This window comes from Geosmithia morbida, assembly GCF_012550715.1.
Source record: "Geosmithia morbida isolate 1262 chromosome Unknown scaffold_13, whole genome shotgun sequence".
NCBI classification, from domain to species: Eukaryota; Fungi; Ascomycota; class Sordariomycetes; order Hypocreales; family Bionectriaceae; genus Geosmithia; species Geosmithia morbida.
Window position 1 is genome coordinate 492,388 of NW_023336200.1, and position 20,265 is coordinate 512,652.

The 20,265-nt window shown below is 55.5% G+C and overlaps 6 protein-coding genes across 6 annotated transcripts; 1 reads left to right on the plus strand and 5 right to left on the minus strand.

Annotated features, from left to right (window-relative positions):
* Window positions 1–113: 113 nt before the first annotated feature.
* Window positions 114–2,780, minus strand: GMORB2_2507 (Fungal trans; the record flags this gene model as incomplete). Its single annotated transcript, XM_035464487.1, is given in 4 exon segments — window positions 114–1,765; window positions 1,821–2,214; window positions 2,223–2,473; window positions 2,516–2,780. Coding segments are annotated over 4 exon segments (2,562 nt in total).
* A 570-nt stretch (window positions 2,781–3,350) lies between these two features.
* Window positions 3,351–5,657, minus strand: GMORB2_2508 (3-dehydroquinate dehydratase I; the record flags this gene model as incomplete). Its single annotated transcript, XM_035464488.1, has 1 exon — window positions 3,351–5,657. One exon carries the CDS (start codon window positions 5,655–5,657, stop codon window positions 3,351–3,353), a length of 2,307 nt encoding a protein of 768 aa, XP_035319674.1.
* A 1,637-nt stretch (window positions 5,658–7,294) lies between these two features.
* Window positions 7,295–8,912, plus strand: GMORB2_2509 (HAT1-interacting factor 1; the record flags this gene model as incomplete). Its single annotated transcript, XM_035464489.1, has 3 exons — window positions 7,295–7,846; window positions 7,911–8,149; window positions 8,225–8,912. 3 exons carry the CDS (start codon window positions 7,295–7,297, stop codon window positions 8,910–8,912), a joined length of 1,479 nt encoding a protein of 492 aa, XP_035319675.1.
* A 323-nt stretch (window positions 8,913–9,235) lies between these two features.
* GMORB2_2510 (U3 small nucleolar RNA-associated protein MPP10) lies at window positions 9,236–11,473 on the minus strand (the record flags this gene model as incomplete). Its single annotated transcript, XM_035464490.1, has 1 exon — window positions 9,236–11,473. The coding sequence occupies one exon, from the start codon at window positions 11,471–11,473 to the stop codon at window positions 9,236–9,238; it is 2,238 nt and encodes a 745-aa protein (XP_035319676.1).
* Window positions 11,474–12,607: 1,134 nt separating this feature from the next.
* On the minus strand, window positions 12,608–14,749 carry GMORB2_2511 (Zinc finger, C3HC4 type (RING finger); the record flags this gene model as incomplete). The annotated part of the gene is made up of 1 exon (XM_035464491.1): window positions 12,608–14,749. The coding sequence occupies one exon, from the start codon at window positions 14,747–14,749 to the stop codon at window positions 12,608–12,610; it is 2,142 nt and encodes a 713-aa protein (XP_035319677.1).
* Window positions 14,750–15,497: 748 nt separating this feature from the next.
* Window positions 15,498–18,615, minus strand: GMORB2_2512 (Protein kinase, AMP-activated, beta; the record flags this gene model as incomplete). Its single annotated transcript, XM_035464492.1, has 4 exons — window positions 15,498–16,161; window positions 16,228–17,696; window positions 18,219–18,354; window positions 18,593–18,615. The coding sequence occupies 4 exons, from the start codon at window positions 18,613–18,615 to the stop codon at window positions 15,498–15,500; spliced, it is 2,292 nt and encodes a 763-aa protein (XP_035319678.1).
* Between the last annotated feature and the right edge of the window lie 1,650 nt (window positions 18,616–20,265).

The window sequence follows — 20,265 nt, forward strand, 5'->3', positions numbered from 1 at the left end:
TTATATTACATTCGCACCTTTATACATGTGCCAGTGTCGTCTTCGTATTAGATTCGATGTCTCACGTCATTTTTGTCATTGTACCATTACTGTGCACTAGTAGGTGACACTTGCTAAGGATTTGTCCCTCCTGCGAGAAAAAAATCCAGCTCTGATGGCCCCCCGTTGCTAACGCGCTGCTCGTCCTCGGCAAGCTGTTCCAACAGACTGAGAAACGGGTCTTTGTCATCGTGTGCCGTCGCGCTCCCCGTCCCAGGGCTGACAGGTGCCCCCGCGTCAGTGTGTTCCGGCTGCTGCTGCTGCTGCTGCTGCTGTTGTGCATCGTTGGCTTGCCAGCCTAAAGCAGCAGGCGTGCCACAAGCATTGGTTGGCAGAGTTCCAAACATGGGGTCGTAACTGGTCGAGTCACCCATCATATTATTGAATCTTGGACTCAATGCCGTGTTATTATTTCCTGGTAGATTGGGAATCATGCTGCTGAAACCAGTGTTGCCGCCACTGGACATGTCCTGTGGCTCTGAGTTTGGGGTCTGTGAATTGAGGCGCGATACAGAAGCCGGGATGGTCAAGAGGGCGTTTCTGTCGCGGCGCTGTACAGAAGCATCTTTTTTGTCGTTGGTGGTGCTGTGGGGTGTGTACAAATCGTGAACGGGTAAGGTATCCACGGTGATGAGGTCGACGGCGGCATCACGCAGATTGAGGTGCGCGGCGTCAAAGTGGAAGTTCTGTCCTTTTGAGCCGTCAATGTTGGCGTAACGCTCGAAGAAGTCCTCGAGATGGAAGGATTGAGCATAACGCATGGTGTTACTATTGCCCATGGAAGACTTGACGAGCTCTTCGTGGGCGTTGTACATGCTCTGCAGGATGTCACGCTGGTGCTGCACACTGGCCCAAGTGCAGCGCAGCTCGTCGAGGTACTGCATCTCCCGGTAAAGGAAGTGGGACGACGAGTTGAATACGGCCATCTCACGGCTGATGGTGCCGCCTCCCTGCTGTCGGGAGTAGTGGGCGCCGTGGATGTGGACGGTACCGGCCGTGCAGATGCAGTAGCCCACGAAGGCGGGCCATTCGATGGTGCCGGCCTGCTTGCCAAGCTCGACCAGCTCGGCTATGGCATTTGCGTGCAGGAAGCACATGTTTGTAGCCTCAATCTGCCACGACTCATGCTGGCCCGCCGCACCCATAAGTCCGGCTAAGTTGGTGGGGAGGAAGGGTCGGTAGATGAGGCAGTATACCAGGTGGTAGATGAGCTTGCTCAGGACAAGGACCGTGGAGTCGCTCTGGCCAAAGAGCGCTTCAAGGCTGGAGAAGACGCCGTCTGTTCCCGAGGCCCAGGTGTCCAGGTCCTGGCGGATCTTGGATAGGTTCGAAAGCGAGTGCCAGGGGAAGTGGGGGTCGCCCCTGACGCCACCAGCGGCCAAGTACCGGTTTGTGGTACCGAGTATCCGTGCAATATCGATGAGCATGCCGGTGCTCCCCTGGGCTCTCTTGCCGCTTCCGTGGAAATATTGCAGGTTTGAGTTGGGCTGGAAGAAGTCGCCTTGGATGAGGGCTGAGGAGCGGTCTGTGGTCCAGGAGGGCAGTCGGAGCACAATGGACTGGTCGCTGATGAGCGAGGGCCGTTTAGACCCGCAGGCCATAAACCGGTCGAGCAAGTAACAGCTCCAAAAGAGGCGGCGGCGGATCTCCCTCTCTACGGGCGCCACAGTGGACTGGTCCGTCTCGCGATGCATCTCGAGGGCCATTGCCATTCCAACGGAAGTTACTACGAGAGTCAGTAAGTACATGTGTGGGAAGGGCCTAGCTGAGTGGGCTCATACCTAAGAGCATATATGCTCTGTTCCCTCTGCCCGCACTGAGAAAGGCGATCACTAAGAGAAGGGCAGCCTGAAGACCATCGATCGAGGGCTCATCGGTGTCTAGTTCTGTCCTTGACAGGATAGCGTATTCCTCGCCGAGCTTTACCGCTGCTTGATGACCCTCGATATGGGGGGTGCTCCGAGAGGCAACGGCCCAGATGGCGTGTTCAAGAAAGTCAGGCAACTGGCCAAGCTGGATACGTCGGCGGATAGAACCTTCATCTAGAATGTGATAGGGTTTTGCATGGAAACGGGCAAAGTAGGTGTCAAGGACGGCTTCGGGAATTAGGGCAGGCAGGTCACTGTCCAAATCAGCGGATAACCCAGCGACGTGAGGTGTTAGCGGAAGACCAACCTAGAGACTGATGACCTGGGAGGCGTATCCTCGTTGGGCCCTGGTGATAATCTTGCCTCGGTGGCTGTACGCTTGGACACCGGCTCTCCACGGCCATGAGACTCGACAGCATCATGGTACCTCTTGGAGCCGGCCAGGGCAGTAGACCTAGTCGTCTGGTGGGCATTTTTGTCCTTAAGCTTGGCCTCCAAGCCGTCGACACGCTTCAACAAGGCGTCGAGGACGTCTGTCTTGGGACCACGCTTCTTGGGCACGGCATCTACGACCCATTCAGCATATAAGTAAAATCAAGAAGACTGACGGCGAACCTCACCATATACGCATGGACACTGGAAGACCTGACAGGCCTCGCAGGTAGGCCGGAGCCTGTTGCACTTAATCTGGACACACAACCAAACGATGTCAGCGCTCTCTCTGGCGACAGTTCTTATGAGACGGTGGGGGAAACACACCTTACGCTTGCGACAGGATTTGCAATTCATCGACTCACGAGGCTCGCTGCTCATTCTGCGAGCCGGGAGGCGTTGGATCCCAACCTGGGATCGAGGAATGGGAATGGCCGCCATGTTTCCTGCGTCGTCACCTCTCAAGGAAGGTGTCGTGAGAGGGACATGCATATGTACCTGCAAGGGCCCTCTCTGTCTTACAAACGGCAAGAGGTGATGATGGGCTTCTTCTTTCCATCTGCCTCTCTTCTTCGCTCTCTCGTGCCACCGTCAGCCACTGTCAACTAGGCGTGAGGAGTGCTGAACGAGCAATGGCCACGTTCAATCTGGAGGCATGATGGAAAATCAGTTGGGCTGCCTGCGGAGAAAGAAGACTCAGGTGAGGGACAGCCTAAGAGAGGGGGCACCGAATAGGTAAAAAGGACCACAATAAAACTGGGGGAATAAGCTGGGGGGAGTGGAGACTCGTGAAGATGAGGAGACGAGGAGGAGGGGGACGAGGAGTGGAGATGTCGCAGGGCATTTTGGCGGGGAAATTTAGGGTGGACAAAAAAAGGACAGACAGTTGTACTTGTATAGTTGCAGCATGTGGGGGATACTACGATCATGTGTATATTATATCATCAGGCCTCTTACATACAAACAATATTCAAAAGAAGAGGATAAGAGAAGGAATTTATGGCTCACACCCTAATACATATTTCCACCACTTGCCAACCTGACAAAACTGTACGGTACATTCTGTCCGATGAGCAACCTCAGACTCTCCACCGTTGTATAAGCCGCCACATCTGCCGTCCCGTACGCTGCAAAGCCGCTCTTCTCGGCCACCGCACCAGGGTCGCTTCGCTTCGGAGCAGCCCCGTCAGCCAGGTCGAGAAAGACCTTCTTGGCAGACTTCGAAGGCTCTGTGCTCTGACCCGTGGTGGTAACTTCACCCACTGCTCCAAATGCCCTGACAAGTATACCGACCAGGTGACTCTTCTCGGGACCCAGAGCCGATACAATGACAAAGGGGGCTGCCGAGTTGTCAGCTGCAGAACGTGCGCGCTGCAGACTATCTAGGCTGACAAACTGCTCTATATCTACTGGAGGGGCGTGACGAGCCAGGGACTCCGGGGTCCGGAACCCAACGGTGTAAATTTTTGCGACGCCGAGAGCTTTCAAGGCGAACAAAACGGCTGCGGCGTCGTCGGGCGAAGAGGCAAGCACGACGGCTGATCGACCCACATAGGCCGAAGGAGCTAGATCCCGCGTCAGAGTGCTCACTATCCCCTTCCAGCTCGCATTGTCGAGGACAAGAGTCGTATTGGGTGGCAGTAGTGACACCGGTGCAGCCGATACGCCTCGGCGTGGGCTGGGCGGGGCTGACTTGGCACTGGCACCGGTGAGGGAAGAAGAGCGTATGATGATGGTGTCGAATATGCCCGTGACTCTCGCTGCTTCGGTGAGTATTGGACCGGCCCCGGCGTTGAGGCCGGCAAAGAAGCGGCTGTGGTTGACGAGGGACTGGTGCGAGAAGCCCGGGTCGAGGTAGGCACCGCCAAAGTGGCGCTGGTTGCACCATGCCTCAATGCTGGCCGGGTTAGCCGGTTGGCGCTCGACAATAGAAAAATGATGGGGAAGGCCGAGCTCGTTGAAACATTTCTCGTAGAAGGGGGCCTGGGGTGTGGCACTGCGCTGTGCGGCACTGCTAATGCCGTAGATGTTCTTGCGGGGCATTTGGCCCAGTAGCGCGAGGGCCGAGTTGATCTCGGCGGTGCTCATCTGCCCAGGGGCCGCTATGATGGGCAGCAAGGGGTGCGTAACAGGTGTGAAGGGCCCGTTGAGAGTACGCGACAGCTGGCCTGTCTCTCCCATGTTGACGGCCGACAGGGGCGGCGCATCTGGGTGTTCGGCGCGCATTCGGGAGCGGAAATACTCGAGCTCAAAGTTTTCGTTGTGCTCGCTAATGATGGCCATCATCTTGATCATGTCGGAGTAGAGCATGGACCGGCAAAACACATCATCAGCGTACGCCGACGGCCACCGAAAGCTCCCCGAGTAGTCGTGATAGGCCGACATAACACGTGAGTTGCCCCGTCGGGTATACAGGTCGCGCCGGACCTTCTCGGGTAGCCATAGCTCCACATCGATGTACTCGACGCCCCACTGGACCGCACGGTACAGGTACTGGTGATACAGGTCCGGGTCATCCATAGGGAACCTCCCATTCTCGCGCACACACCTAGTCGTAAAGATTAGGGGGAGCTCAGTCCGCTGCCGCAGCAGCATCACCTGCTCTCCCACGTAGCTCGGGCTGGGGATGGCGGAGAATGACCCGTCGGGAAGGGTCTCTCGGAGAAGGTCGACGCGGATCTCGACGGCGTCACAGCCGACAGTCAGAATGTCTAGATTGGGAAGCGCCATCCGCACGTCTGGAAATGTTGTTGACATGATATATGTGCGGGCCTTCTCCATAAGCTCCTTGTGATGGTTGATCTGCCCGAGGACGAAGGATGTGAAGCGAGCCAGGTCGCGGCGCACAAAGGGCGACTCATTGTAGAGGAACTCATAGTCGCAGTGGGTCGACAGTTGTAGGTCGGGTGGCATGCCCAGGGTGACACAGTGAGCGTTAATGACCACGACCAACTCTCGGTCCCGTACCTCGATGGTTTTCTTTGCCTGGGGCGCCGTGATGCCCACGATGAATCCATGCTCCTCCGTTGTCACATGGTCAAGCCCCGGCTTTATCCTGTACGCTTTGCCTAGGACCTCAGCAAAAATGGAGACAATATACTCCTGTCCCGGTCCGTATATGATGACGGCAATGCGCCCATCCCCCTTCTGTGGTGCACCGCCTCCAAAGACGGCGCCGTCAACCAAGCCATTGGTACAGTCCTGGTTGGCCCGCTCCGTTTCAGACAGTACTGATGAGACCGGTTTGCGAGAAGAAGTAGAATTTCCTGGAGAAGGGCCAGGACTGGGATTCGTTAAAGGCTGCCGTACAGCCGCCATGGCGGGCTTGCCTGTCGATGAGCCTTGACTGATAGGGTATCCTCTTCCCCCGGCGATAATTTCAGCAGCAGCAGCCTGTCAAACATCCGCAGTCGTCTCAAACGGAACTAGTGGGTGCAGGAGGAATACAGGTAATGACGACAGAAGGGAGTTGAATATCAGAGACCGACTTGCACGAAGTATAAAAGGCCTAGAGTCGGGTCCGGAACTCTTCGGTCGTCCCTTTGATGGTTGAGACGATAGGTGGCGATGACAAGGATGCGAATGAGTGAGAAGTATGTCTCTGCTCGGACCTGCGCGATTCTACATCGACAGTTGGGACTCTCAAATTACCAGTAGTAGAAGAGTGAAGTAGTCAAATAGACACAGCAAACTGGAGACGAGACGAGTCAGGGTTGCGGCTGCGGCTGCGGCTTTGTCGTTGGTGGAGGCCATCTGCAGTATCTCGGTCGGGAATTGTTCCACCACAGGTTATTGAACATCGACTGGGTACACAGTACCGGCGAGGGGCGGGAGAATGATGGGCCCATCTCCGTGTTGGTGCTCTAGCCACCATTTCAAGTCAAGCGCGCGAGTACTATGCCGTAGTAGAGCGAGCTCCCCATACTATGGAGATGGACGGATGGAAGGTCGTCAGAGGTGGAATTAGATGGACAAAAAAAATGTCGGACACTCCGTACTTGATAGACGACTGAGATATGCAGACTGTAATATACACTGTGCATCCTCCACTATATCGTAGCTGACTCTCGCTATTAGAGCTGTAAGCTCAGTGGTGGAAGTGCCCTAAAGCCGCTGGAGCTGGACAGTTCATCAAATATATTGGCACTGTCTGATCCCCACCATCTAGATCTTCAAGACGGTCAAGTTTTTCCACCAATCGAGAAGGAGTTTTCACTTGATGATGAACAAGGTCAATAACGATGCTTGTTTTCCACGAGGTTAAACACATATATGTATACAAGTATGTATAAGCAGGAAGCGTTTTATGCTATATTACTTAACACTAGAGCATATTTGAGATCAAGCGGTAATATAAGCAGAGAAGTAGAAGTATTTCTCGGTGAGACGGCTTCCAATCGATTGCCTAAATTGGCCCTAGTTTAACCCCGTTACATACATATGTGTACGGCCTTGTCTCACCTCTGAGCCATTGACACTTGTAGCACTAGAGGAACACACATTATCATTTGTCTCGGACATTATGACCCAGGCAACGACGGAAAGCCCAAAACGAGAACCAATGGGCAATAAAGTTCCGTAATTGTATCTGGAGTCTAGACTCCTTAAAACATGACAACGTTGGTTGTCAGGACAGAGACGAAAACACTGCTCTGAATTTTATCAAGAGTGGCACTAACTGCCTGAGGCTGTCCAATCAACGCACCAATACGCCGCAAATCGCGTGTCGTCACCTCGTGCAACTGACGTACATCTCAGTCCTCGTTTTCTCGTAGTGGAACTTGTACTCGTGCACTGGTTTCAATTAAACCCTTCTCCCCGTCTTATTTATCTTGCTAAGAAACCCCAATCCATCATCACTACGATTGCGCTCGTTATCCATCGTCCTCCATCTCCATTGTCGCAATTCTACCTATCTCCCCATCTAAACTCGACCTTCTCAACACACGTGCATCATGGCCGACAAAACCGAACAGGCTCCTCCTGCCCCCGCGTCCCAGGAGGAGCAGCCGGAGAAGCAGGAGGAGAAGCAGGAAACCCCCGTTGTTGAAGCTGCCCCTGTCGATGCCGATGCCGACGCTTCCAAGAAACAGCACGAAGAGGAAGAGGAGATCAAGTCCAAACGGGTGACGTTGGCCGACCTGAGTGCGAAGGGCACGACACTTTACGCCCACAAGAACTACGAGGAAGCCGCCGAGGTCTTCTCTGAGGCCAGCATTCTGCAGGCCGCGATCAACGGCGAGACGAGCCCCGACAACGCAGAGATCCTATTCCACTATGGCCGCAGCCTGTTCAAGGTCGGGCAGAGCAAGAGCGACGTGCTAGGCGGTTCGGCTCCCGAGGCCAAACCTGCCAAGGCCAAGCCTGCCGTGGCACCCAAACCGTCAGCCTCCACTTCCGGTGATGCTGCTGCTACGGCCGATGGCAACGGCAAGCCCGAAGTTGCTAAGCCTCTCTTCCAATTCACCGGTGACGAAAACTTCGATGACGACTCCGATGAAGACGCGGTAAGGACCCTAAGGACTGCTTATCGCATTGGACTTGACAAACTGATATCGTGTTCCTGAATAGGCCCCCGCCGGCGAAGAGGAGGAGGAGGAGGAGGAGGAAGACGATCTAGCCACTGCTTTCGAGATTCTCGATCTAGCCCGCGTGTGCTATCTCAAGCGTCTAGAGCAGCTTCAGGATGAGCAAGGCCCAGATGGCAAGGGCAGGGAGACTGCTGCCAACTCGTCCATTGTGAGGCACGTCAAGGAGCGTCTCGCCGATACCCACGATGCGCTTTCAGAGATTTCCCTCGAGAACGAGAGGTATGTCTTCATCATGCCTAATCACAGCGAACACAGCAACGAATGCGTACTAACAGTTGAAAACAAAACGAAAAGGTATCTCAATGCCATCGAAGACGGCCGCACCTCTCTCAAGTACAAGCTAGAGCTGTACCCCGAGGAATCCGAAATCATCGCCGAGGCTCACTACAAGCTATCCCTGTCGCTAGAGTTCGCGTCCGTCACTACGTCGGGCGACAATGGCACCACCGCGAAGCGCGAGGAGATGGACCAGGGTCTACGCGACGAGGCCATCAGTGAGATGGAACTAGCCATCAAGAGCTTCCGTCTCAAGCTCGACAACAAGGAGATTGAACTGGCCAGCTCCTCGTCGCCCGAGGACAACGACCTGGCCCGCAAGTCCATTGCCGAGATGAAGGAGCTCATCACAGATATGGAGCAACGACTCGTCGACCTCCGCAGCGACCCCATCGACACAAAGGGCCTCATGGGTGCCGAGGCCAACCCGCTGGGCGGCATCCTCGGTGCTGCCCTGGGCGAGACCTCTGAGGACGCCCAGGCTCGCATCGCCGAGGCTACCAAGACGGCCACCGACCTCTCCAGCATGGTGCGCAGGAAGAAGCCCAAGACGGAGGTGGAGGAGCCTGAGACTGGGAAGAAGCTTGAGGCCGCTGCCGCCCCTGCGGAGGAGTCTGCCACTGCTGGTGCCGGAAAGCGCAAGGCTGGCGACGAGGAAGAGGATAGCTCAACCAAGAGGGCCAAGACGGAGGAGCCGGTCCTCTGAGTAAATACCTCCTCACAAAGAGTGGAGGGGGATGTTCCTATATTGTACATGGCTTTTAGGAGTTCTTTTCGTTATCTTCTATTATTTCTTTCAAAGGAGTCGAATGGATAAGGGGAGACAAGAGGGAAACGGGACTTCTGATGGGTAACAGCACGGGTTAATAGTTTACGCGGCAAGGCTTGTTTCTTATAAAATACAATCAATCAAACTGACACGTTCAAGGATGCTTTTTAAAAAAAAAATGAAAAAAATTGGGTTGCTTCTCTAGTATGAACCTCGAAATAGAAAGGAATAAAAATATACACATGTTCTTCGTTCAAAAATCACAACTTGTAGCTTCCACTAGAAACAGTCTTGGCAGCCTTGACCTTGTTGCCCTGGACATCGGTGACCTCTCCCTTGCGGTTAATGACCTTGACGCCGCCTTTCTTGAGGTCGGCGACGGTGTCGCGCTCCATCTTGGCGCGGGTGGAGAGGATCTTGCCCTGGGTGACGCCGCCGGCCTTGCGGATGCGCTCCTTCTCGCGACGCCTGCGGCGCTGCTTGTCCTCGCGGGACATCTCAGCCTTGGCGACGGGCAGACCGCTCGAGGCCACCACCTCGCCCTTCTCGGCCGTCTTGGCGCTGGCCTTGTAGACCTCCTGGGGGGCCATGCGGCTGTCCTCGCCGGCGACGCCCTGGGCCGTGGCAGGCTGGGCATCCTCCATTGTGACGGTGGCGACGTCGGACACGACGGTCAGGCTGGGCTCCACCGGACGCGGGCGGTAGTGCCAGCTGCTCAGGGCGTCGAGTGAGGCGCTCACCGACCGCCACATGGTCTCGATCTCGCGCTCCTCGCGCTGCAGGCGCTCCTCCGACTGGCTCACGTACGTGTCTGGGTTGGCGTTCTTGGCATGCTCCTCCTCGTACACCTCGGCCAGGCCCTTTTTGGCCTTGGTGTCGTCCACGTCTTCCTGCAGGCCGCGGCGCGTGCCCGATGGGAGCGAGTCCATGCCCGGACGGCGCCGGAGCACCTCGTCAAACTCCTGCGCGAGGATACGGCGCTTGATCATGTCCTCGATGTCCCCGCTCACCTCGGGTGTGATGACGGGCACCGGCTTGCCCACGTGCTCAAAGTCCACATCCTCTTCCAGCAGAGAGTTGACCGGCCGGTCCGCCGCCGCCGCCTCGCCCGACATGGCCCACTCGCGCTTGGCCACCGACGCGGCCTCCAACTTACGGATCTCCTCGGCCAGCTTGGCTTGCCGGCGCTCGTGCGCTGACCGCCGCGACTTGGGGTCGCCCGCCGACACGTCCGACAATGCGTCGTCCGAGTCCTCCACTTCAGACTCGTCGTCAAACAGGTCGCGCCGCACGTCGGCCATGGCTCTCTCCACCTCGGCCGACTCGTCGTCGTCGCCCTCCTTCTTAGCAAACGCCGCGCTCTTCTTGCCGCCACGGCTGTTCGTCTTCTTCCTGCTGGGAGGTTCAAAGAAGTCATTGTAGTAGATGTCGTTGGCGTTGCCTAGACCGCCCATGGCATCGTCGTTCTCGGCGGCGCCCTCCAGCTCGAACTTCGTGCCTTCGTCGTCGCTGTCTCCCTCGGGGGCGTACAGGTCCATGTTGCCAAAGGTGGGGCCGTCGTCCTCTTCGTCGTCGTTCTCCTCCTCCGCAGGTAGAAGCTCTTCATCTTTGGACTTCTTTCCTTTGAGTGTCCTTGTGCTCGCCTTTCCAGGCGCAAGAGGGTCCGCGGCCCAGTCAATCTCCTCGTCGTCGCTGGCTTGGTCTGTGTTGGGATCGCCCTTGGCGTCCTGGCTCTCGAACCACTGGGACTGCTTGTTGAATTCGGCGAGCGAGAAGAATCCGTCGTTGAGACCGTCCGCATCTTCGACGAGTTCGGCAGCGTCGTCATCCTCGTCCTCGTCCTCCTCTTCATCATCATCTCCCTCCTCCTGCTCCAGATCATCGTCGTCTTCTTTGAGACCCTCTTCTGCGTCTTCCCATTCCTCCTCTTCGCCGCCAAGTTCGCCCCCGAGAGCCTCGTCGTCCATAAGGCTCTCATCCTCGCCGAGCTGTTCGTCTTCCTCCTCTTCTTCTGATTCGGCCTCCGTCCCCCCCCCCCCGGAAGAGATGCTGTTGGTCACAATCTCCTCTTGGTCCTGCATCTCCCCCAGAACAAGGTCCGCATGCCTCAAGACACCTCCGATGATACGCTTGGCCTGCTGCCAGACCTGATTCGTCTCGAACCCGTCAACATACACCTTGCGCACCTTGAGCACCTCAACGGAATCCTTGTCGCTCGCATCCCCACGCTTGCGCTTCTTGTTGTCTCTGAGCTTCCTCCTCTCCTGCTGTTCGTCTGCCACCTGGCCTGCAAACTCCTCAAGAGTTCCCTTCACAAAATTCAGCGAGCCCGTCGGGATGTCTGGTGTGGGCTGAATGAAGGCATGACGCTTGCCCGGCTGCAAGAATTCGAAAAGCGCCGTCGTAGCCATGGTTGCCGACGGGTTGCCGGCTGCTGTTGTTGCTGATGGTGCTTCCGTGAGCGTGTGCGACGTTGATGAAGAGCTGACGGCGCTCATTTTTCTGTCCGAATTGGAAGCAGTCTTGGCGACGTTGTGAATCTATTGTCACAGAAAAATCTGGACTTGGGGAGCAAAAAAAATCAAAATATCCTAGGGAATGTTGGTACAGCAAAAAAAAAATCAGGTGGGGCCCCTTGAAAGGTTCAAAACGTCGGTCAGCCCCACACTAGAAAGATATATGAGTACGCCACTACTCATGCCCCGCCCCACTTCATTGGCCACTCGGCTGACCTCGCACTACTAAATGTGGTGTTTTGTTGAACTTTTCCGTCGTATTTGTTAGCATAAAAGTAGAGTTTTCCCTATTATATTGTTTTCTAAAAAGGATGGTGTCGAGTCTGACGGCATAAACGTCAGGATCGGACACATGAGCAAGACCGTGTATGAGGAACGGTGGGGACTGTGAACGGTGAGAAGGTATTTAGATATAGTTGGATAGCCCAATGTCTTTATGAGAAGAAACACCACAAACGCTTCTAACTTGCATTCTAAATAGTGGGTTAGGTGTTCAGCGGTGTCAAGGCTCTTCTCTTCTGTATTCTTATTGTGGTGCCGAACTCGACGATTTTGTTGTCGAGACCCGTTTACCTAAGCCATGATCTGATTTACTATGACACTTATAATAGGAATCGAGCATGCGTGATCACACATTATTTATTGTTTGGGGTAGTACTGCCTTCCCACTAAGCCGCTTCGAGTTAATAAAAGGCCATGTCTATCATGGCATGTTTAGTCTCTCAAGAGTAGCATCTTATGCAGAATAGGCATGGAATGCTTCTGTATTTAATTCCCCAAGCTCTCCTCCTCAGACAATGGATTGACTAAAGTACTTGTGATATATGCCTTATCCTCGCCACATGCCTACGAGTATATAATACTGCACCGCCCAGTTGGGCTTTGTCAAACGTGGGCAACAATATATAGAAAAAAGAAATAATAGAAATAAACATAAAACAAAACAGCAAGACGCCATGATAGAAAAAGCAACAAAGAGACAGGGAATGGTATCTCACGCCCTCCTAAACCTGGAATCAGGAGGAGAGGGCATGGCGATGATGAGACGCACGAATGAACCCGAGGCATTGAAACAGATTAGAAATGGCAGAAAAGCAAGTAAGCAAGTCCCAATAATCACAGTCCCCTGCGACCACCCGTGCTCATCAATGTGATCTTTTGCTTCTTCTTTTTCTTACCGCCACCGCCGCCATTACCTCCTGCTGCCCCGGAAGAAGACGAGTCGGCTACCGGTGCGCTGCTGCTGCGGCCTGTGCCACCGTCTGTATACAGACTCAGGGCCTCAGCCTGCATAGCTATGTCCGAGTCCAGCCACCCATCGTTGACGGGGCCCGCGAAGGATGGTACCGACTCGGGGGATCCAGTGGCCGTAACAGCCCTGGTGCCCCATACCGTCTTCTCCATTGAAGGGCTGGTGGACATGGATGCCAACGTGGAAAAGCCGGGGCGCGGGTCGGATGGTGAGGTGCCAGAGGGGTGGCTGAGAGGCTGGAACTCGGACATGTCCATCGGTGGCACCCTGTAATCATCAGTGGGATCGGGCAGAACCTGAGCACCCGCCGACTGGCGCAGCTCGGCTGCCTGGATACGCTCCGCCTGGATACGCTCCCTCTCCTCCTGAGTCTCCTTGTCCCTATTGCGCTTGCGGCGTCTCTCGATATCCTCCTTGAACGCCTCGAGTGTGTCGGCGGGCACAATTTCCGTCCAGTCGCACTCGAGGAAGCTGACGACGCAGCCGCGGGGCAGGTGACCTAGGTACTTGGCACGCTTGCGCATGGCGTCGTCGACGACATGCCCCGTTGAGATGTGCTCCACGCGGGGGAGGAGGGTGGAGGGGAATGACGAGAATGAGCCGTATTTTGTCTTGAGTATGCGGATGTCCAGCGGCGACAAGTACAGGTGCGGAGGGGCGCTGTAGAAGTAGAAGTCGGCCTCAGGCGACTGTCGGGGCGGGTGGTCTGCCGGTGCTGCCATGGCTGACTCAATATTGATGAGCCCCGCCACGCGCTCCTTAGCAGCGGCAATGGCCTTGATGGCTTTTTGCGTCCACTCATTATCCTGCCCAAATAGCGTCTCATCCTCCTTCTCCTGCTTCTTGAGGGCCTCCACCTCCTCGTCGTGCTGCGCCACCATGTAGTCTCCCGTGCCCTTCATGGTGCGGGCATAGTCAACGACGTTGGCGGCAAAGTGCCATGGAATATCGTGACCTGAGTTGAGCACTTCGGAGCCGCCCTCGCGCGGCAGTGCCAGCGTTGAATGTGCGTTCCTAGCCATGAGCCGCAGCACCACATCGTCGCCAGCCCGAGGCAGCGGACTCTCCTGCCCGGCGTAGAAGCGAACTGGTCGGATGTCGTGCAGGTAGATTGTATCCTCGCATATCGGACACTTCTTCCACTTGGGTCCCTTGCCCGGCTTGACGTGGTCCTCCTCACTCGCACTCGAGTTCATGAACCTGATGATGCAGGGGAGGCAGAAGATGTGGCCACACTTGGCCATGCGCGGCGCCACCGGCTCTGATAGGCAAATTGGGCATGACGTCACCTGCGAGGTCGACGACGCAATCACTTGCAGCACATTGTTCCAGTCGAGGTGCATATCCGTGTTAGATGCCTGCTGTGCATACGACACGTCGGGCGAGACGACGAAGCGGTAGTTGGCGTCCACGTACCTCGCCTTGTCCGACGCATGGTAACCGGATCCCGGGCCCCAGGCGGGGTTACGGCGATATGACCTCGAGTAGATGTTGTGATCATGGTAGGGTCTCGGACTCGTGTAGCTGAGCAGATGCGTGATGGATGTCTGGCCTCTCCTGCTGCTGGGGTTCCGGACAGCACGCAACTCCGCCAGGGCATCGTACTCGTCCACATTGAGATTGGACCCCTGCCCGCCGGCGCCCGGTCTCCGCTGGTTCTTGTGCTGCTTGCGGGATGCCTGGCCCCTGCGTGGTGTCGGGTTCGTGTTGGACGCTCCAGACTGGGCAGGTCGGCGTGACGAGTCCGCGCTCGACACCACTGGGCCCGATGAAGTGCTGAGAGGGTAGTTGGACGCTATGGGAAGAGACTTCCCCACGGCCGAATTCGAAGCATTCATCATGGGAGGAGGACGAGGTTCAGAGTGTTGCGACGGCAGCGGCGACGATGATCCGTTGAGATAAGGGGTAACGCCGTCGTCTAGGGAGGAGCCGTCCCTGCTGTCGTCGCTGGTAGGAAGCCTCGGATCACCAGACGCAGCAGCCCTCGAGGCTGGCTGAGAGTTCATACACTGGTCGGAGCTCGGCTCGTGGGGAAAATATGCGAAAAGTATTTTAGATTCGTCGTAAAACGTCACTTCTCCCTCTCTCTATATTCTATCGATCGAAAAAAGGCAAAGGTTGGATTGCTGAGAGAGGGATGGGGGATAATCGATATGTCGCTGATAAATCTCAAAGGGCCCCCAGCAAAGGACGGACCCCGGCGCCGTGGTGGAGTAGGAATGTCTATCGAGTCACGAAACTACATGAGCGGAGGGGCAATCGGATGAATGACGCAGGAACGGAAAATCGCTTTACCCGGTATCAATTCGTTTTGCCGAATGAGTCACGTGCACTCAACTTTAGACCATGCCGTTTGTTGTGACGTCTTGCTGCATTTTTGAATGATAGTCATCACTGTTCTTTAGGTCCATGCTAGTAGAGAGTTTGGAACAAAATTCGCTATTACTTGTATCAGTATGCATTAGATATATACAACACTCGTACTGTCCCGATAGATGCGTCTGGCCTGTGTCGAACTGAACTGACGTCCTAAAGCGGGGCTATAACTCGCAACTGGGGGAATCATTTGCCGCATAGACATCCAAAAAGGATCCAAACAACTAGAGAGGGATGGAAAAAAAAAGAAGAAAAAAAAGAGGTCCCTCTCTCAATCTCACATGTAATACAAGTAGACGACGCCCTGGCAACCTCCGCATTTGTGTTCCATGGTTCATACCCCTGAGCTGGATATCCCTTGGCTATCCTTGTCTCATTTCAATCCAGAATCTTGTGCTTAATCTTGCTGAGGATAGTGCTGAAGCGACCTCTCTTCTTACCCTCGCCCGCCGTGGTCTTGGCAGGCTTGCTGCTGTCACCGTTGGATGTGGTGCCGTTGGTCGTCTCAGCAGGCTTGCTGCTGGAGCCGTTGGTGGCGGACTCAATGGTCGTACCCACGGGCTCAGTAGGCTTGGTGGTGGATGTCGTACCCGCAGACTCAGCAGGCTCGGTAGCAGTAGACGTGGTGCCTAGAGCGCTGGTGGACTTGGTAGCAGACGTCGTGCCTGCCGTAGGGTTGGTAGATTCTGTAGCAGACTCGGTAGTACCAGAGCGTCCAGCGTAAGCAGAATCGATACCAGCAGCACCAGCGCCGACAGTAGCAGCATCACCGGCGGCGGCGGTGCCGGCACCAAGTTCCGACGTGGAGGATTTGGACTCGTCAACCTTGTTGTCAGACTGCTGCGAGCCGGGGTTAACCGTCTCGTCGGCGCTGGTTTCCAGCTGAGCCACCTTGGATTCACCCTCGGCTGGGGTACGCTCGACCTCGCTGAGCAGTTCACTCTCGACGGCCTTCTTGTCCTCGACGGCAGAGGCGGAAGCAGCAGCCTCAGGGCTCTTTTTTGCCTCAGAGATAGAGCGCGTGACCTCGTCGGGGATGTTGCTAGCGGTCTGCTCGCCGGCCGGTCCCTCGCTGCCGCTGTATGAGGGGAGAGCCTGCTGGACTGACTCGGGAAGCTTCTGCTTCATAGAGTCGGAGAGGTTGTTGTCAGCGGCGGAGGCGGCAGCAGCGCCGGCCTGGTTGACCAGAGGGGCGCCCTTCTCGATGGCAGCGTCCTTTCCAGCAATGGCGAGCGTAGCCGCACCGGCCACACCGGCGGCAGCAGCACCGCCTGCAGCAAGAAGGCTGTCGCTGATACCTCCTCCAGGCTTCTGGCCGCTGACGCCCTCAGGGGTGACAGCGGCTTCGGGAACCTGAACCTTCTCCTCAACCTTCTCGGGGACAGCACTAGCCTCGGGGGAAGAGACAATGGCCTTGTCCTGACTCTCCTTGACAGTCTCCGGCACTTCACCAACTTTGGACTCGTCGGTCTCCTCGGAGTCCTTGGAGCCCTCGCCTGTGAGGGCAGCCGTAGCAATGCCGGCAGAGCCGGCGACGGCACCAGTCGCGGCAGCAAGGCCGACAATAGGAGCGGGAGAGCCATCTGTTGTTTCAGCGCTGTCCCCAGCCTTCTCGGCAGTGTCCCCAGTGTTTTGAGCAGCGGTTTCCTCCGAGCTGACAGTAGCCTCGGGCACCTCGTCTTCGATCTCACCCTCCACCTGGGCCTTCTCATCGACCGTTCCAGGGATATTGCCGGCCTCGGGGGTTGCGGCGTCTACCTGGTCCTGAGAATCCTGGACAGTGTTGGTCTGGCTGTCCTTGACCACCCCGGGGACGTCATCACCTTTGGACTCTTTGGGGACCTGGCCTGCGAGAGAAGCCGTGGTGGCACCAGCACCGACAGTGCTGATGGCAGCCAACTTGGCCGCGGAGTGGTCTCCCGAGACAGACTTCTCAGGCTCCTCTGGGACCTGGCTGGCCAGGGAAGCCGTGGTAGACTCGGGGCCAACAGAGTTTATGAAGTTACTAGCCACGGCAGCGTCGGATTGCTTAGGCTCATTGGCCACCTGCCCAGCGAGGGTGGCACTCGTAGCGCCAGGACCGACAGACTTGACGATGCTCTCATCCAGGGGTGTGCCGACGTCAGGAAGGACATCCCTGGGGATGACGGGTGTTTCAGAGTCGGCGACAGGTAGGGCGTCACTCCTCTCGTATGATTCCTTGTCTAGCTTAACATTCTTGTTGATATCCTGCGCCGAAAAGGAGTCGGGGATCTTCTCTCCCGGCTCCAGGCTGATGGGGTTGATAGCGCCGGCGGAAGCAGGCAGTGGGTTGACGCTAACGGTCTCCTCGGCCGGGGTCTCGGGGAAGCCGCCGGGGATCTCAGCCGGGGTGGAGATATCATCTTGGGACTCGATAGGTTGCTCGCCGGCCATCTTGGCAGCAGACGAGTTGGGACCGGCGGAGCTGATGAAGACGGGCGTGTCGTGGGTGGCCGAGGCAATTTGCTGAGGAATCAAGAAGTTGTTCAGGTTTCCGTCGTGGTCAGGTTCTATAGGAGCCGACTCGTTTGTAGTCCAATTGTTGTCGACGACAAACTGCGTGATAGTGTGAAGACGGTTAGTTTTGAATGAAGCAACAATGGAGAAGAGTTCATAGATGCCAAGTAATTCCACGCGAAGAATCAAGAGGAAACGAAGAGGCTAGAAAGAAATAAAACCGATGATGACGCGCCAGCCTCAGGCGCCAGGTTCACGCCTAGCCTAAAGCAACCAAGCAAGCTTTCTAAGCATTGAATTGAGTCATTGGTATGCGCAAAAGACCAGCCAGCTAAACGTATTGCGTCATAGCCGCTCAGTTCCTCCCATCCACAGCGGGGAAAGGACCCAGCTCTCGCCTGGTGATGCGTGATCAACGCCAGAAAAGGATAATCAGACGGTCCCAAGCTGGTGTTCCCTGGCTAGGGGTAGAGCAGTAGTAACCGTCCTTTTTTTTTTTTTTTCGCGTTGGTGGCTCGAAAAGTCCGAGCTACCCCGATCGAGCGTAGGCAGCGGCATCGCCTGCAGCTAGGCAAAGAAACAAAATGAGACAACAATGGGAATACAGAAGATGTGGCCTACCTTGTAGTAGATCTTTTCCTGGGTTTCATCGAGCTCAACGGTCTTCTGAAAAATGCCTCCCACGTTGTCGAGCTTGACACTCTTGGTCCAGTTGTCGAACGTTCCGGTGACGTAAACCTCCTCGGCGGAGTGTTCCCTGGAGGGGGGGCAATTGATGTCAGCACATCTTTCGTACAATGCATTTTTTTGAGGTGATACACGGAGCAGCATGTGTGGATGCGCGCGCGAATCTCTGGAAGCGAATTGGATAGGATGGCGCGAGGATGACTTTGATCGAGACGACCCTCCCCCCCCACAACAGCCCCTTCAAAGGAAGTACCGGCAAGAGCGGCTGAAGGGAGAAAGGCATGCTCTTAGGGCGTAGATTGACTCACCACTTAAATGTGAAGCTGCCCATTTCTGAAGCAGTAGATGAGGGTATCAAACGAAGTAAAGAAGTGGAATTGAAGTATGGGAAGAGGGGGAAAGATGCGGTGGGATGGTATTCTAGTCCTCCCCTGATATGGTGGTTTGTTGAGGTTGCGGCTGGTCAGATGAGGAGCAGCAGCTCGGAGCTTGGCGGCGACAAATTTGGTCGGGCAGACACGGCCAACGCGCGCCGTATTGAAGAGGGTGGGGGTCTGCACTTTGACTTGTTAATCTTGTTCCAACCGAGCAAGTCTTTCTAGCTGGACAGAAGATGACTACTCGTACGATTCACTCGCACAACTGAAGAGAAAAAGAAAGAGAAAAAGAGAGGGATAATCCGGCTAGCCAGGGTCTTTGCCCATGCCGCATCCGTCCGCGCTTAACTTTCCCTTCGAGTCCTCGGAAGCAATGGAGTTTGTACGAATGTTTTTTAATCCGTGCACTAATTTTCGTCGGTAATCCGACAAGCACGATCCATTGCTCAGGGTTTCTCTGTCCATCCATCACCTTCCACTCGTCTATCTTGGCGTCTTTTTTTCCCCTTTGCTCGCTTTCATAATATTTGTTTGCCTGGCCGACTCTACTGCGGATTATTGACAATCCATGTACAGCCGATAGACGTGACAGACGGATTTCCCAGCCATCATGATTGCTGCAGCTACTGCTAGTGCGATGCGGTATGATGCGATGCGACTCTAGACTCGTATGAGTAAGGGCTATGGCTGCATGCGGACAGACTTCCTTTCAACGCATCTCCGAACCAACTTTTCGAACTCGCGCAGCACACTTGGACTTTGCATCGCCTCTCGTTTCCTGCTGTGCGTTGAAAAGGCGATGGACGATGTTTTCTTCTTCTTACCACACTGGCCGGTCCTGTGTGTTCAGGTGCGCATCGGCGCTGTCATGCTGAAACTCGGTGAGGTCCTCCTTTGAGCGCTTATGCTTACCGGTGCCGTATTACGACGGACTCGCACACAAAAACATCACTGGCCGCCCGCCTTAATCTCGGACCTGGGTCGAGAGCAGTGTTGAATGAGCATGTTTCTCTGCCCCTCCCCCATTCCCGTTGCGCAACTCTGCAGTCGAATGCAGCGGGAGAGCGAACTGCGAGTACTGAAGTCAGAGGTAGATAAATCTAGTAGCGATTGTCGTGCCTTCAAGACGCTTGGCCCTTCTGCGCTCGTCCCCAAGGACATGCCTCCATTTCGATATGACCTTATCGGACTCTGGTCGTTGCGCAATTCTCACATTATTGACGTGTCGTCCGGGGCATCAATCGGAGGTGGAGATGGAGAGAAGTCAAAGCTCGAGTGTCCGGGGGCCCTGTAGGAGCTTGTAGCACACCCGAATATCCCGCCTCGGTCTAAGGCCAACGCCAATGCTACCAACCCCCCACGTCCTAGAAAAGCGATTTTGAACTACCATGAAAAAGTCATGAACAGGCAGGCCATTGGGACTTTCGAAGTACAATAACAACCAGCGGTGGAAAGATCTCATTTGATACTCAAGAGTTCTTCAAAACTGTCAGCCTGTCAGCACTGGCGTTCCAACCCAAGCTACAAGGCTGATATTCCTCCAGAACAAGATGACTTCTCATAATGCTCGTGAACGTCTATCTGATAATAAAATGGCCTGAATT